Genomic DNA, 16,116 nt, shown 5'->3' on the forward strand with positions numbered 1-16,116 from the left:
ACTGAAATAATGTTACTTACTGATTGGTTGCCCAGTCTGCTAGGTCTCCACTCTCCAAAATAAGGTGATTTTTGTCAATCTCAGGGGGGCTGCTAGAGATGGCAGGAGTAGGAGATTGAGAAGAGAGAGAATCCATACTGCCAGTAGGAGTATCCTCCCTGGAAGGACTGTGATTGTCAACTAGAAGAGGAAAGCATAAGGATACCGCAAGTTAGGAAGATAACATTTTAAAAAAATAATCCTGCACACAGTAAATGACTTAATTAAGCAAAGTACAACATATTATATGGTGAAATCATAACGAGAAACAATTTTAATTCTTATGAGTATTCCCCCTTCCCCGCCATCACCCTGAAGTATTTCCGAAACTATGGAACACAGTTCGCTCCACTTTTGTTAGAAGGTTACCTCTGCAAAGCAAACCAATTCAGGCATTCCTATGAGTGTTTGTTTATGACAGATTTCCTGTTCGGACTGGGATTCTTCAGGTCCCCTATCTTTGTTAAATAAAAGATTCTTAAAACAAATAATCTAACACAAACATTCTTGGTAATGATGTTTCAGCAATATAAAGCAGTAATCATAATCCTATCAAATGAAAGACTATGGAATTTACAGAGGTCACAATGGGCAACAGACCTATGACAAATACACAGTTGTGAAATACATAATATCTTTAGGACATTTTATGGTATTGCTGCTGTTAATTTGCAGCTGACCACATTGTTTTCTGGTCAGCTGGCTGTTTTACACACTTTTCCAAAAACATCACCTAGCGCGTAAAATATTCAGAGATGATTTATGTAGCTTTGTTTCTTTACCACTAGAAACCCTTCAAGAAACAAAGATCTATTTCATCGCAAACTATGACAAAGAAAATTACAGATATGCCATACCATTGTAAATTACTGTGTACAAGATCGCCAAGCAAAAAACTACATCTCATCGTATCATTTTACTTGGATCTATCTATTTACAGAGCACAGATTTTCATCTTTAAATGTATAGTTATATACATCCTTCCAGATATTTCTGAGACAGATTACAAATATTACAGTATCCAGCACAAGACGACCCCAATCTCAAATGGATCCTTTGGGTGCTACCATAAGATAAATATCCACGAGTAATATAAAGACAATCTTCACAGGATTCCCTCCATGCACCTCATTTATTCCATGACTTCCATTCTACTCCCACCAACATACGCCAACACATCTCAAGAAAGCTGTAATGAATACTATATTTAAAGTATAATATAATATAGTGATGACCTCTCAACCTCATCATTAGTTTGAGAGTTGAATATTGTGTACATAGTACTTTACATGGAAAAAAACTCACACCTATATCTTCTAACTCTATTAGTGACATAATTAATCCCCACAGAGAGTGGCTCAGTTTAATCTAATCTAATCTGAGTTGAGTGTTCTACTGTTTCACTGATTTGCATTCCTTTTCTCAAAAATCTGAATATTGTCAACTAGAAACTACTTTCGGGGGACAAAAGCATTTGTCCTCCACCTCACAACCAGTTACACCTGTCAATGCCTTCTGCTGTAAAAGCAGAAATTCATCAAAGCATTAAACTTCTCCTTCCCCAGACATCTCTTCACCAACCCCCTCAGTAATTTTGAAAGAACAACTTCCCTAGAGATTAAAATGACATACAACTAAAGACACTCAAGTGATAAAAGTGATCATCTGAAAATTTCTCCCTGAAGTAGCTACTAATTTAAGCATCTAAATTAGTCTGTAGAAGCAGAACATGAAATTCTGAGGAGGAGAATGCTAACCTCAGAAAATGAGTCTTTCAATATTCTAGCCTAATCTTGCACACTCTCAGAGCAGCTGCACCACCTTACTGCTCTGCAATGATGATGTGAGCTGATAATTCTTAGATGATGCTGTTCTAATTTGCTTGGCATGACATGCAACGATAACTGTTCAAGTGTCAGGTAAAAACTAATTCATCACATCTCATTTACAGGTATACATGTCAAAATCAGAAATACATTCTAGAGATGAACCAGTAATATTGTAATCTTATTTCATAAAGTAATTTAATTCTTTAAATAAACTAAGTTGTAACTCACATTTCCCCTTCAAGTTCTGCTTTTCAGAACCAGTTACACTGGTGACACCAGTACTCCCAGTCAACATAATCACACTCTTTTGGAGGATTTTGCCTGCTTCTGTGATGTGCTAACCACTTACAGTCACAAACTATCAAATGGGAATATAATCTATACAAATGCACACAGACAGGTCAAGAACAATGTTCTCTCTAACCTTTTCCATCTGTGTGCATTTGGGTTTAAAAAAAAAGTTCAGTAGCTTAATTGATTCCTAATATTATTATGTTTTCCTCCATTTCTTCCACAATAAGAAGCACTGTCAAGTTCTATGTGTGTAAATGTGATATTGCATTACTGGACTGATATCTAATTCTTTTAGACCGGGGCACCAGGAACTTTCAGTTCTCCTTTCTCTTCCACATCCTCTTTGTTATAGGTAGCTTATATACAGCACAAAAAAAGCAGAACATGATTATTTTTGAAGTTCTTTGCTTTTACTTAAATCAGGTAGAGGACTGCTGTCCTAACAGTTTCTTAGGTGTTCCTCAAAGTCTTTATCCTTCTTGGTTTATCTTCTTTTATGACTATCTCTGGGTGCTCTTATGAGCAGTCTGATAGCCTGTTTGACTATCATTGGTATACTGATAATGCACAAATTTCCTTTCACCAATTCCAATATCTCAGTCAATCTCTAAAACAACCCTGCATGGATTGTCCTCAAGGTAACTATAACAGGACTGCTTGGAAATAGTAACCATAATATAATAATATTTAACATTCCTGTGGTGGGAAAAACACCTCAGCAGCCCAACACTGTGGCATTTAATTTCAAAAAGGGGAACTATGCAAAAATGAGGAGGTTAGTTATATAGAAATTAAAAGATACAGTGACTAAAGTAAAATCCCTGAAAGCTGCATGGACACTTTTCAAAGACAACACATAATAGAGACCCAACTTAAATGTATACCCAAAATTAAAAAACATAAAAACTAAAAAAGAGCCACCGTGGCTTAACAACCATGTAAAAGGAGTGAGAGATAAAAAGACAACTTTTAAAAAGTGTAAGTCAAATCCTAGTGACAAATACAAAGGAGCATAAACACTGCCAAATTAAGTGTAAACATGTAATAAGAAAAGCCAAAAAGGAGTTTGAAGAAGCCTACTAAACAACCAGTGGGGCCCCTGGACAATCGAGATACAAAAGGAGCGCTTAAAGACAATAAAGTCATTGCGGAGAAACTAAATGAATTCTTTGTTACCTATCTTTTAAATCAGCTTCTGTACCCAATGACTGGAAGATAGCTAATGTAACGCCTATATTTAAAAAGGGCCCTAGAGGCAATCCTGGCAATTACAAACCGGTAAGTCTAACATCAGTATTGGGCAAATTAACTGAAACAATAGTAAAGAATAAAATTGCCAGATGCATAGAAGAACATAATTTGTTGGGTAAAAGTCAACATGGTTTCTATAAAGGGAAATCATGTCTTACTAATCTATTTAAACTAATCCTTTAAACTAGGTTTGTCGGGGGCAGGTGAGCAAAGCCCACAGGTAAGTGCTGAATGTGCGGGACTGGGAGATGGGTTGGAAATGGGGGGGACTACGGCCTATAATGGCAAGGAGAAAGGAGGGTCAGGGCACAACAGGGAGGCAAGATCAAATCAGAATCTTAGATGCCTATATACAAATGCGAGAAGTATGGGTAATAAGCAGAAAGAACTGGAATTGCTAACCAATAAATACAACTATGATATCATTGGTATTACAGAAACCTGGTGGGATGGGACGCATGATTGGAATATTGGTATGGAAGGGTACGGCTTGCTCAGGAAGGACAGACAGGGAAAAAAGGGAGGAGGGGTTGCCTTGTATATTAAAAATGTACACACTTGGACTGAAGTGGAGATGAACGTAGGAGATAGCTGTGTAGAGAGTCTCTGGGTTAAGCTAAAAGGGGTAAAAAACGAAGGTGATATCATGCTAGGAGTCTACTACAGGCCACCTAGCCAGGTGGAAGAGGTGGATGAGGCCTTTTTTAAACAATTAACAAAACTATCCAAAGCCCAAGATTTGGTGGTGATGGGAGACTTCAACTATCCAGACATATGTTGGGAAACTAACACAGCGAGGCACAGGCTATCCAATAAGTTTCTGGACTGCATTGGAGACAACTTTCTGTTTCAGAAGGTTGAAAAAGCTACCAGAGGAGAAGCTGTTCTGGATTTGGTTTTAACAAATAGGGAGGAACTAGTTGAGAACTTGAAAGTGGAAGACAGTATAGGGGACAGTGATCACGAAATAATAGAGTTCATGATCTTAAGGAAAGGTAGAAGGGAGACCAGCACAATTGAGGTTATGGATTTCAGGAAGGCAGATTTTGATAAGCTCAGAGAACTTGTAGGTAAGGTCCCATGGGAAGCAAGACTGAAGGGAAAAACAACTGAGGAGAGTTGGAAGTATTTCAAAGGGACGTTGTTAAGGGCCCAAAAGCAAACAATTCCGCTGTGTAGGAAAGATAGAAAATATGGCAAAAGACCAGCTTGGCTTAACAAGGAGATCTTGCATGATCTCAAAATAAAAAAGGAGTCATATAAAAAATGGAAACTAGGACAACTAACAAAGGATGAATATAGGCAAGCAACACGGGAATGCAGGGGCAAGATTAGAAAGGCAAAGGCACAAAATGAGATCAAACTAGCTACAGGCATAAAGGGAAACAAGAAGACCTTTTATAAATACATTAAAAGCAAGAGGAAGACCAAGGACAGGGTAGGCCCACTGCTTAGTGAGGAGGGAGAAGCAGTAACAGGGAACTTGGAAATGGCGGAGATGCTCAATGACTTCTTTGTTTCGGTCTTCACCGAGAAGTCTGGAGGTGTGCCTAACGTAGTGAATACAAGCAGAGAGAGGGTAAGTTTAGAAGATAGGATACACAAAGAACAAGTTAAAAATCACTTAGGAAAGTTAGATATCAGCAAGTCACCAGGTCCTGATGAAATGCATCCCAGGATACTCAAGGAGCTGATAGAGGAGGTATCTGAGCCTTTAGCTATGATCTTTGAAAAATCATGGCAGACAGGGGAGATTCCAGAAGACTGGAAAAGGGCAAATATTGTGCCCATCTATAAAAAGGGGAATAAGAACAACCCAGGAAATTATAGACCGGTCAGTTTAACGTCTGTCCCAGGGAAGATAATGGAGCAGGTAATTAAGGAAATCGTATGCAAACACTTGGAAAGTAATAAAGTGATAGGGAATAGCCAGCATGGGTTTGTGAAGAACAAGTCATGCCAAACTAATCTGATAGCTTTCTTTGATAAGATAACGAGCCTTGTGGATAAGGGAGAAGCGGTGGATGTCATATACCTAGACTTTAGTAAGGCATTTGATACGGTCTCGCATGATATTCTTATTGATAAACTAGGCAAATATAACTTAGATAGGGCCACGATAAGGTGGGTGCATAATTGGCTGGATAACCGTAGTCAGAGAGTTGTTGTTAACGGTTCTAAATCCTGCTGGAAAGGGATAACAAGTGGAGTTCCTCAAGGGTCTGTTTTGGGACCCGTACTATTCAATATCTTCATCAATGATGTAGATATTGGGATAGAGAGTACTCTTATTAAGTTTGCAGATGATACCAAACTGGGTGGGGTTGCGACTTCTTTGGAGGATAGGGACATAATTCAAAATGACCTTAGCAAGTTAGAGAAATGGTCAGAGGTAAACAGGATGAGGTTTAATAAAGAGAAATGCAAAGTGCTCCACTTAGGAAGGAACAATCAGTTCCATACATACAAGATGGGAAGCGACTGTCTAGGAAGGAGCATGGCGGAAAGGGATCTAGGGGTCATAGTGGACCACAAGTTGAATATGAGTCAACAGTGTGATGCTGTTGCAAAAAAAGCAAATATGATTCTAGGTTGTATCAACAGGTGTGTTGTAAGCAAAACTCGTGAAGTCATTCTGCCGCTCTACTCTGCACTAGTTAGGCCTCAGCTGGAGTACTGTGTCCAGTTCTGGGCGCCACATTTCAAGAAAGATGTGGAGAAATTGGAAAGGGTACAGAGAAGAGCGACAAGAATGATTAAAGGTCTAGAGAACATGACCTATGAAGCCAGGCTTCATGAACTGGGCTTGTTTAGTTTGGAAAAAAGAAGATTAAGGGGGGACATGATAGCGGTTTTCAAATATCTAAAAGGGTGTCACAAGGAGGAAGGCGAAAATTTGTTCCTCTTGGTTTCTGAGGACAGGACAAGGAGTAATGGGCTTAAAGTGCAGCAGGGGAGGTTTAGATTGGACATTAGGAAAAAATTCCTAACTGTCAGGGTGGTCAAATATTGGAATAAATTGCCAAGGGAGGTGGTGGAATCTCCCTCTCTGGAGATATTTAAGAACAGGTTAGATAGACATCTGTCAGGGATGGTGTAGGTGGAGCTTGGTCCTGCCTTGAGGGCGGGGGGCTGGACTCGATGACCTCTCGAGGTCCCTTCCAGTCCTATTATTCTATGATTCTATGATTCTATTAGAGTTCTTTGAAGGGGTCATCAACAAACATGTGGACAAGGGGGATCCAGTAGATATAGCATACTTTGATTTCCAGAAAGCTCTTGACAAGGTCCCTCACCAAAGGCTCTTACGAAAATTAAGTTGTCATGGGATAAGAGGGAAGATCCTTTCATGGACTGAGAACTGGTTAAAAGACAGGAAACAAAGGGTAGAAATAAATGGTAAATTTTCAGAATGGAGAGGGGTAATTAATGGTGTTCCCCAAGGTTCAGTCCCGGGACCAATCCTATTCAACATATTCATAAATGATCTGGAAAAAGAGGTAAACAGTGAGGTGGCAAAGTTTGCAGATGATACTAAACTGCTCAAGGTAGTTAAGACCAAAGCAGACTATGAATAACTTCAAAAAGATGTCACCAAACTAAGTGACTGGCAACAAAACGGCAAATGAAATTTAATGTGGATAAATGTAAAGTAATGCACATTGGAAAAAATAACCCCAACTATACATATAATAGGATGGGGGCTAATTTAGCTACAACTAATCAGGAAAGAGATCTTGGAGTCATCGTGGATAGTTCTCTGAAGACGTCCACGCAGTGTGCACCGACAGTCAAAAAAAGCAATCAGGATGTTAGGAATCATTAAAAAAGGGATAGAGAATAAGACGGAGACTATCTCATTGCCCTTATATAAATCCATGGTACGCCCACATCTGGAATACTGCATACAGATGTGGTTTCCTCATCTCAAAAAAGATATAGTGGCATTAGAAAAGGTTCAGAGAAGGGCAACTAAAATGATATGGGGTTTGGAACGCGTCCCATATGAGGAGAGATTAAAGAGACTGGCACTTTTAAACTTGGAAAAGAGGAGACTAAGGAGGGAGATGATAGAGGTCTATAAAATCATTAGTGGTGTGGAGAAAGTGAATAAGGAAAAGTTATTGCTTGTTCCCATAATATAAGAACTAGGGGCCACCAAATGAAACTAATGGGCAGCAGGTTTAACACAAATAAAAGGAAGTTCTTCTTCACACAGTGCATAGTCACTCTGTGGAACTCCTTGCATGAGGAGGTTGAGAAGGCTAGGACTATAACAGGGTTTAAATAGATAAATTCATGGAGGTTAAGTCCATAGATGGCTATTAGCCACTATGGGTAAGGAATGGTGTCCGTAGCCTCTGTCAAAGGCTGGAGATTGATAGCAGGAGAGAGATCGCTTGATCGTTACCCATTCAATTCACTCCCTCTGGGACACCTGGCATTGGCCACTGTCGGCAGACAGGGTACTGGGCTGGATGTACCTTTGGTCTGACTTAATATGGCCGTTCTTATGTTATGTTCATATAGCCATCCATTTAAATTCTGAGCAAAACTGAGTTCTTGATCCCCCTTTGCTTCCCCAGTCCTACACCTACTTCATTTTCCTCTAGAGCCATGGACAACACCACCATCATCTAGGCAATGCAGGCTCATAGACAGACTGGATATCACTCTCATCTTGGCTTTTTCTCTAGAGACATACATTCAAGCTACTTTGATATCTTGCTGCTTCTTCCTACATAGGTACAAAATTCAACCTTTCTTTTCAGTCCAAATAAACTCTGGGTCCATGCTTTAACAGACTTGTCTGCCACTCTAAGGACCAGATAGCCTTGGATCAGCCACAGAACTCAATTATTAGACCCAGCTGAGAACTGGTCAAGTGATTCCTATAAAGGGCTGAGAGAGCTCAGCTCAAAACAAGAGTCGCAAGAAGTGGACTTGTGACAGGCCTGAAGCAGTATCAAAAGATGCAAAGGGGAAGGCATCTGGGCCCCTGCAAACTGCTTTGATCAGGGAATAGGGGATTTAAGTGATTAGCGGACTATTCCATAAGCACAAACTTATCGGATAGTTGACTAGTCGCTTCCCTCCAACTTGCTGCCTCTATCAGACATGAGCTGAGAATCAGCTATCCAGGTTTGCACTGGGTCCCCCTGGCTACACTTCGGCCTGCTGGCTCTTAATACATTTAAAAGGCTGCTGTGCAGCAGGCGGGAGACTTGGCACAAAAGCTGAGAATCGGCTATCCCAGGTCATGCAGGGTCTCCCCTGCTGCACTTCAGCTTTTTAACTGTATTAAGATCTGACAGGCTCTCTAAATACATTTAAAAGGCAGAGGCACAGTGGGGTTAGCTCCTGGGGTTGGGAGCTAACCCCACTGTGGCTCCCCCACTTATCAACTAATTGACTAGTCAATGGAAAATTAATTAACTAGTCAATTAGTTGATTACATGAAATTTAACATCCCTATCAGGGAATAACTTTGTTTTGTGACTTTTGCGTATGAATAATAAAGTGTGTTCTGATGAGCAGGGACTAAGAAAGACAGACAAGGTGATTGGCCCCTGGAACTGAGAGAAAATTGAAGCAGCTACAGGAAAGATCAGGATTTGCCTTCTCCCTTTGTATTAAAGGGGGAGGAGGCAGCAAGAGGGACAGCAAACAGAGAAAAGAAAGAGAACATTGTCAGCATACTGGTAGAACAGCACCAGCAGACCCTGGCATTCCTCCTCCTCCAACTCCTGCAGAGTCAACAGCAAGAGCAGAGGTACAGCTTATGTCTCAATAGCAGTGGCAGGAATGCCATCCCCAAGAAGAGGGATGGCTGCCAAAACATCTGGAGAACTTGGCTCCAGGAACCTGTAAAGGGCTGCTCAGGCAGGCCTGGCACTAGACTGGCAAAGATGGGGCCAGCAAACAATGCTGAGGTTTTTCTCAGCACTTGTGTGTGACTGGCCAAGGATGCAAGCTGGGATGAGTTGATTTGGGAGGCATGAATTTCTGATGGGAGACCTACACAAGGTACCAAGTTTGAATAAGGAACAGGGATCTTAGATATCATATAACTCAATAGTTGTGTAACTGCATGAAATCTTACCAGTTACACAACTATTTGATAGTCTCCAGGGGTGAGGTTGACAGCCAGTGCACTCCTAGCCCCATTCCCGGGGAGCCTCCTGTCACCTCGCACAGATGCTTCTCTATCAGTGGCAATAGCACAGGGCGGCAGGTGGAGCTGGTCCGCAAGGGGAGCCCCTTTAAAAACTAGCTCCCCACACAGACTGGCATTTCAAAGTGGCAGACCCTGGGCTCTACGTGGCACTGCCGCTTTGAAATGCCGCATGAACTCCAGGCCAGCTGGGGATACCCCCACTCTGCTCCCTCCTTCTGACAAAGGCAGTGGGGGAGAAGGAGAAGGAGCAAATGCTTATCGGATAATCTACTAGTCGTTCACATCCCTACTAGAAATTCCACAAAAACACTATCCCCTCATCTTTTAAAACTCCTCTTTTACAGCAATATATCCTGTCAAGCTAACTTGATATCTTGTTTTGATGAAATTACAAATTTGGTTGATAACTGCATTGATGTAATATATTTAGACATCTGTAAGGCATTTGACTTGATACTGCACAACATTTTGATTTAAATACTAGAATATAAAATTAATATGACACATTAAATGGATTACAAGCTGGCTGATAGATTACAATTACATTTTGAAACCTAAGAATTGTCATGGAATAGGTGTGTTACTAGTGAAGTTCCACAAGGATGTATTCTTGGACGTATGCTATTTAAAGATTTTAATCAGTGATCTAGAAGAAAATATAAAATCATCACTGATAAAGTTTGTTCATTCCGCAAACTTTGGGTAAGTGGTAAATAATGAAGAACATAGGTGACTGATAAAGACAGAGAAAACAATACGCCTCTTGACACAGGTAACCCTTGACATCTAGGAACAAAGAATGTAGGCCATACTTACCAGATGGGGGACTCTATCTTGAGAAGCAATGACTCCAAAAACCAATTAAATGTGGATAATCAGCTGAACATGAGCTCTCCCTGCAATTGCATGGCCAAAAAGCTAATGCTATACTGGGATGCATAAACAGCAGTAGTGAGGTTATTTTTTCCTCTGTATTTATGCTAGAGCAAATTCTACTGGAATCCTGTGTCCAGTTCTGGTATCCACAGTTCAAGGAGGATTTTGATAAACTGGAGACAGTTCAGAAAAGAGCCCACAAGAACGATTAAAGAAAATATACCTCATTGTGACACATTCTAGGAGTTCAATCTATTTAGCTTATCAAAGAGAAGATAAAGGGGTGATTGATCAGTTTCTACCTGGATAACAAGTATTTGATAATGGGCTCTTTAAAACATTCCAAGGCCGGAAGCCGAAGCTAGATCAATTCAAACTAGAAATAGGGAGTAAATTATTAACAACCAGAGTAATTAACCATTAGAACAATTTATCAAGCAAGTGCTATGGTGGATTCTCCATCACTGGCAATTTTTAAATCAAGACAGGATGTTTTTCTAGAAGATACAATTCGGGAATAATTTCAGAGAAGTTTTATGCCTCATGTTACATAGGAGGATCAGACCAGATGATCATAACAATCATTTCTGGCACGGGAATCTATGAACGAATCTATGCTGCCTGTAAAAGCCTGTCCTCTCAATCATCATTTTTTTCTCCTTTAATTCTTTAACTACCACACTCCTGATCTTCCCCTTCGCCTTACTTCTGCTCCCAGTTTAAAAAAAAAAAAAAAAAAAAAAAGTTGTTAGACAAAATATGCAACAACACTATGTCAATCACAGCATTCAGTAAGTTTGTATGTTATTTCAATTCCCAACTTTCTCTCATCCCCCTACTCAAAATCAGAGGTCAAGGCTTGAAAGACTCAATATATAAAATGCAACATTCTTATCCCTATTAGAATCCAAAGGACTTTCCATCTAGGCATCTAGGTTAGACTTTTTTTTTTTTTTTTTAAGTTTGCTGTTGTTGCTGCTGTAATTGGAATGCATGTTCTGTTCAAAGAATATTTTGTTGCTGGCTTCAAAAACTGAAAGAAACTTTGACAAACATCAAGATTCAGTCCTTGGCTTTAATCCAAAAATTTTAAATAAGAAAACATCCATTTGTAACAAGAGTTAAGAAAACCAGGCAGCTAACACCTCTCTCAAGCAAATTAACCATTTTGTTCTGCAAACTAAGCTGAGCAGAGCTAAAGACTGCACCATCAAAAGAAAAAGTAACCCCTTTAAACTCAGCCTAAGAACATTTATGGATTAAAAAGTAGTTTGTAAAATTGAAAATTCTGTATGAATAGTATGCAATGTAAAAGCTTCACATATCTTGAGATATCAAGATGAGCACATAGGTGCTGGAAGTAGTGGTTCACAGGGTGCTGCAGCACCCCCTTACTCAAAGTGGTTTCTATTGTATACAGGGCTTGCGCTTTGGGTCAATGTCTCTCAATAACCCCACTCTACACATTGCTCTAGCACCCCTGGATGAGCATGGTAGAGAGAGATTATAAACGGAATAAAATATTTTCATACATTTGAAGGTGTCACTTTGGCTGTATAGACATGCCAAATGGGGAGATTAAAAGACTTCCACTCCTTCCCCCTCTTCCCCGACCTTTCATATTGTAATAAACAAAGTCCAAATAGGTAAATTGCAAATTAGAGTTGAGATATTCAGTCACCATAAGTAACAATTTCTCCTCAATAACACAGATATCTAAGTAGAACGTAATCTTATTTGTTTGTGAATTTATGATGGATACATTCAATGTTTACATTTAAATAGAAACTTCACAGATTAGAAATAATATATGCGCATAATAAACATCCACAGAAAAGTAAGAATTGCATTTGACACTAGAGCTTCAACATATACCGCTCTACATCACAGGATAGTGAAACGGTATGAATATATGACAAAAGGATTAGTTGTCTTACAATGTCAATACAAGTTAAAAAGAATCACATGATATGAAATACTAATCACATTATTAAGCAATGGCGGCTAATAGGTATTTTGTTATGACACAAACCACCACCTCTCTACTTCAAAAGGTCAATGGAATTCTTATGTGAATTAGATTATGAACTGAAAGGACCAGTTAGGTTAAAATGCCAACAGAAGTCAAAACAAATTACCTTACACTGTTGAAGAAGAACATTCACATTTACATAATGACAACAGAAGTCAAAGATTTTGAGACAAGATACTTAAGCTCCTAAAGGGAGGGGAAAAAACCTAGTCAACCTACTTCTATTTGCCCCACTAAAGCTGTCACATTATGGATTTGATTAGCGCAACTGTTACCATTTGCACCCCAGTGCCCAAGGGCAGGCTAACCCCTGAAAGGATTCAACAACCTAGGAAATTAGGAGAGTGGCTATGTTTGCACTGACATCCCACTTTAGGGATTCCATCAGAAAAATCCCACTATAGATCATGGTCAGGGCTTATAGGATGACTACACAGCCCATCTGTAGATTGGGTTTTGGCTCTCCTGAACCACCACCCACTTTTTGATGGTGGCTAGCTAGCTCTCTAGGGGTTGTGAATCTCTTGTGCCAATGTCTCTCCCATTTCCCACCGATCATGTTCAAAACAGCAGAAAGCAGAAGTAGTCTTTTATATGAAGATCTGAAGAAAGAATATTCAGTGCCAAAGAAAATAATAGAAGTTCAATCACCTTCTTTGCAACTGAAACAGTAAGCAGAACTCTGCTTACTATACAGACCCTGTCTGCACCCTCCAAATTGCACCCATTTCACTAAATCTGTTTCTCACTTGACTTGGCTTAGCATGTAGTTAGACTACATACGGAGTTATGATGTCTTCCATTAATTAAAATGTTAAAAAGGACTGTTGCACACTAAAGCCTATATAGATTTGCCAGATAGCGGATGACTTGTTTAGTCATCAGAATCATGCTTCTTTTCAAAACATGTGCAGTAAGAGGTAGGGTTGCAGACATTATGTAGGCCAATTTTTCTTTACGCTAAAATATTTTTTAACATATGGCTACAATTACTGACCTCACTATTTTCCTAAAGAAAGAGCAGCATTAAGTTGTTTAAAAAATGTCTGTATCTGTACACATATACAGACTATACACAATGCAGAGGGTTGTTTTAGAAAGTTTATTTTCCTCAATCCCATAATGATTCTGGAATGCTAGAAAAGCAGCAGCAAAAGGCAGAACCTGTCTGAAGATATGAACCAATCTGAAGACAAAATGCAGGAAAAGGGAATGTGTTCTTCCATCTGCAAGACATTGCAAGCTTGTGGGAATCTCAGGGCATTTCTTTCTCACTCACCCAAAATCTTTTTAATTTGTTTAAAGCATTTGTGTAATTTTTTTTAAAACCCCAGCAATTCCAACCATATTTTTGCTGCCTAGAATGTCCTAGAATTACTTTCATTTATACCAGTGCCTCTTCAATTTTCTCCTTAAAATGTAGGGTGAAGAATTTTTAGATTGCCAATTCCCTCCGTAAAAACTACACATGCTGAGGTGCAGGTCAATCTTTCACTAAGATAATGTAAAATGAAATTCTTCAAGAATCCTAATCTCCTTATCAAGCTATGGCAAACAGTTTAAGGCACCATCACAGATCCAGAGTCAGGGTATCAGTTTAGACTTCATAATTAAATTCTGAGATACGGCAAATCAAAGGGGAAATCAGATACACAAGGGTGGAATTTCTCTCTCTACTCTTTGCAGTTTATAATGACAAAGGGGAGACTCTATCAACTAGAACGAAAAACTATGGTGGGGTTCCTGGGGAAGCTCCTATAGAAGAGCCGTAAGTCATTAAAGGGAGGGAAGCTACAGCTAGAAGAGAAAGCAAGGGTGATTGCTAGTGAGAAGGTGGTGCCATGACTACACTAGTTCAAAAATCTCCATTTGAGGGAGCACTAATGCTTGCCTGCTACTGCAGGAAATTCCTTAAACCCAGATTTATGAGGTTAACATGAGGTCTATGTTAAAAGTGTTTTCAACATGCAGATAGCACTCAGCTCTGTTTTCCACTATGTTTGAAATAGAACCATGGTGTCCAACACTCTACTAGCCACACTCAAACAGCCAAATAGCTATATGTGACTAGTGGCTAGTGTGTTGGACAACATGGAAACAGAGGGTGAAAAGAACAGAATGTCCATTTTTGGTTAGACCAATGGTCCCTCTAGGCCAGTATCTTGTCTTCCAATACAGCCTCTTCCTGACTTACGAACCGGTTATGGACCAAGCAATTGGTCGTAACTCGGTTCGTTCGTAAGTCAGACCCCATAGAGTTACATGCGACCGCGCTGTTCGTAAGCGTGGATCGCATTTGTAACTTGGGGTCCACCATTTATGACAGCTTTGGTCGTAACTGCGACCGGTCATAAGTCGACCGTTCGCAACTCGGGGACCAGCTGTAGTTGCCAATGTCAGGTGCGTCAAATGGAATGAGAACAGCCAATCAGAGAGTGATCCAACCCCTGTCATCCTAAGAGTCAGTGGTTTAGGGACACCCAGAGCAAGTGGGTTGCATCCCTATCTTAGCTAAAAGCCATTGATGGAACTATCCCCCTGAACTTATGCTCTTACTGAATCCACTTACACTTTTGTCCTCCACGACATCCCCTGGCAAGAAGAACAACAGGTTGACTGCTCTGCGTGAAGTAGTACTTTCTTGTGTTTGTTTTAAACTTTCTGCTTATTGATTTCATTGTGTGACCCCTGGTTCTTGTGTCATGTGAAGGGATAAACAACATTTCTTTATTCAATTTCTCCATATCATTTATGACTTTATAGATATCTATCATATTCTCCCTTAGTTGTCTCTTTTCTAAGATGAACAGTCCCAGTCTTTTTAATCTCTCCTCATACAGAAGTTGTTCTATACACTTTATCATTTTTGTTGCCCTTGTAGAATATCTTTTTTTAGGTGGACCTGAAATGCTCACAGTATTAAAGGTGTCAGCATATGATGGACTTATACAGTGGCATTGTGATATTTTCTGTCTTCTTATCCGTTTCCTAACAGTTCCTAAGATTGTTAGCTTTTTGACTGCTGCGACACTACATATTGAGCTGATGTTTTCAGAGAACTATCTACAATGATTCCAAGATCCTCTTTTTGAGTGTTAATAGCTAAAGAAGAATGTTGCTTCTATTAGCTGGCCTCCAGCCAGGTAGCAAGGTACTGGCTACAGTTTCAACTCCCAATCACTAGGTCCCCACCATAGCACCTTCTAATCAATTACCTGCTCTGATACTTGACACAGCTGTTGGTTCCTAGCAGTTGTATTTGGAATTAGGGACAGGGGGTACTGTCTCAGCTTTCCATTGTCAGGGATAAGTAAAAAGCCTAGAAGAGAAGCCAAGAGCTGACTGGGAATGACAGGATCTAACAGGGAAAAGGAAGGGCAGAAGGAAATGGGAGAACAGGAACAGAATTTGGATAACTGAATGAGAAAAGTAGAGGAGGAGCAGGAGTAAAATGGGATGGTTCCCCTAAATCTCTCAATCCCATAATAGAGTCAGAAGCCCAGTCTCTAGACTTTTCTCACCAACAGTGAATACCACCAAAGAGACACACCATCATCCTATTAAAAGAACGACGAGGAGTCCTGTGGCACCTTATAGACTAACTGAAGTGTAGGAGC

General features: G+C 39.9%; 1 protein-coding gene across 5 annotated transcripts in view; it reads right to left on the reverse strand.

The window, feature by feature from the left end:
* Nucleotides 1-16,116, reverse strand: part of ARHGAP10 (Rho GTPase activating protein 10) — a 275,716-nt gene that overhangs the window by 62,507 nt on the left and 197,093 nt on the right. For all 5 annotated transcript variants that reach the window (XM_075930012.2, XM_075930008.2, XM_075930007.2 and 2 more), the window contains one exon: nucleotides 21-180. In XM_075930012.2, coding sequence (XP_075786127.2) covers nucleotides 21-180 — 160 coding nt within the window. The remainder of the gene's footprint in view (nucleotides 1-20; nucleotides 181-16,116) is intronic.

The sequence above is a fragment of the Pelodiscus sinensis genome, chromosome 4 (genome assembly GCF_052426305.1).
Source record: "Pelodiscus sinensis isolate ZL-2025 chromosome 4, ASM5242630v1, whole genome shotgun sequence".
Classification (NCBI taxonomy): Eukaryota; Metazoa; Chordata; order Testudines; family Trionychidae; genus Pelodiscus; species Pelodiscus sinensis.